This window comes from Pseudophryne corroboree, chromosome 11, assembly GCF_028390025.1.
Source record: "Pseudophryne corroboree isolate aPseCor3 chromosome 11, aPseCor3.hap2, whole genome shotgun sequence".
NCBI classification, from domain to species: Eukaryota; Metazoa; Chordata; class Amphibia; order Anura; family Myobatrachidae; genus Pseudophryne; species Pseudophryne corroboree.
The window spans coordinates 37,045,091-37,046,162 of NC_086454.1; the positions used below are offsets into that span (position 1 = coordinate 37,045,091).

The 1,072-nt window shown below is 47.2% G+C and overlaps 1 protein-coding gene across 3 annotated transcripts in view; it reads right to left on the minus strand.

Annotated features, from left to right (window-relative positions):
- The window catches only part of CALCB (calcitonin related polypeptide beta), a 33,753-nt gene extending 33,660 nt beyond the window's left edge, over positions 1 to 93 (minus strand). For all 3 annotated transcript variants that reach the window (XM_063946071.1, XM_063946070.1, XM_063946069.1), the window contains exon 1: positions 4 to 93. In XM_063946071.1, coding sequence (XP_063802141.1) covers positions 4 to 86 — 83 coding nt within the window. In that variant the 5' untranslated portion in view covers positions 87 to 93. The remainder of the gene's footprint in view (positions 1 to 3) is intronic.
- Positions 94 to 1,072: the final 979 nt, after the last annotated feature.

Consider the following 1,072-nt stretch of genomic DNA (forward strand, 5'->3'; position numbering starts at 1 on the left):
TACCTACTCTCCCGTATTCTGCGGGAGACACCCAGTTTTTCGAGTAGTCCCCCGCAGCCCCAGAAGAGTGGGCACACCTCCCGCATTCTGCCCACTTCCTAGTGGAGTGGGCAGAATGTGGAGAAAAACACAGCAAAATTGCGGACTGGCGGAGGGGGCGGAGCCTAATGACGTGATTATATGCTAATCACGTCATTTTAGCTTCACCCCAATTGTGAACGTTTCCTGGTGAGTAGGCGGGGCTTAATGATGTAATTATCTCAGCCCCGCCCTCGTCGCCGTCCACCTGCTTCTACTCTCCGAGCATCTCCCGGAGAGGAGATTTAAAATGTCGGTAAGTATGTATATAATCTTAGGTGTATCTATAATGGGTGAGTGGTGCACGTGAGCCCCCGCACCAAACCATACCTAACTGGTCCCGACCAGTAGGAACCCCTCCTGTGATGCGCCATCTTACCATACCAATTATTTGTATAAACCTAGAACACAACCTGAGCGGAAAATGGAAATTACACTCTGTCGCCGAAGATTTTGTAGTTTTCCATTGTGTTGGGGATATCTGCTGTACCTCCTTTATTATTTATTTTTATGGTGCCACAAGGGTTCTGCAGCGCCTAACAAAGCACATAAAACACATGAGCCCACAAGAAAACGGTGACTTATATTACAAGACATTGCAGGACAGTCACATGGTATAGAAATATCACTGCATCAGTGGTCGTAGCACTCATATAAACAGCAGGGCGGCAGCAACCAAGGGTTAGGTGTCGTTACAGGGAGCATGGAGTAGATCAGTGTTTCCCAACCACGGTCCTCAAGGCACACTAACAGTCCTGGTTTTAGTGATATCCAGGCTTGAACACAGGTGACTTAATTAGTAGCTCAGTTATTTTCATTTAACCATCTGTGCTGAAGCCTGGAAATCACTAAAACCTGCACTGTTGGTGTGCCTTGAGGACCGCGGTTGGGAATGCCTGGAGTAGATGATAGTAGAAGTAAGCAAAGCCAAAGTACTCTATGGAGTGATCTCTCTGCAGATTTTACTGACATGAACTCAGGGGAACCATTAGAT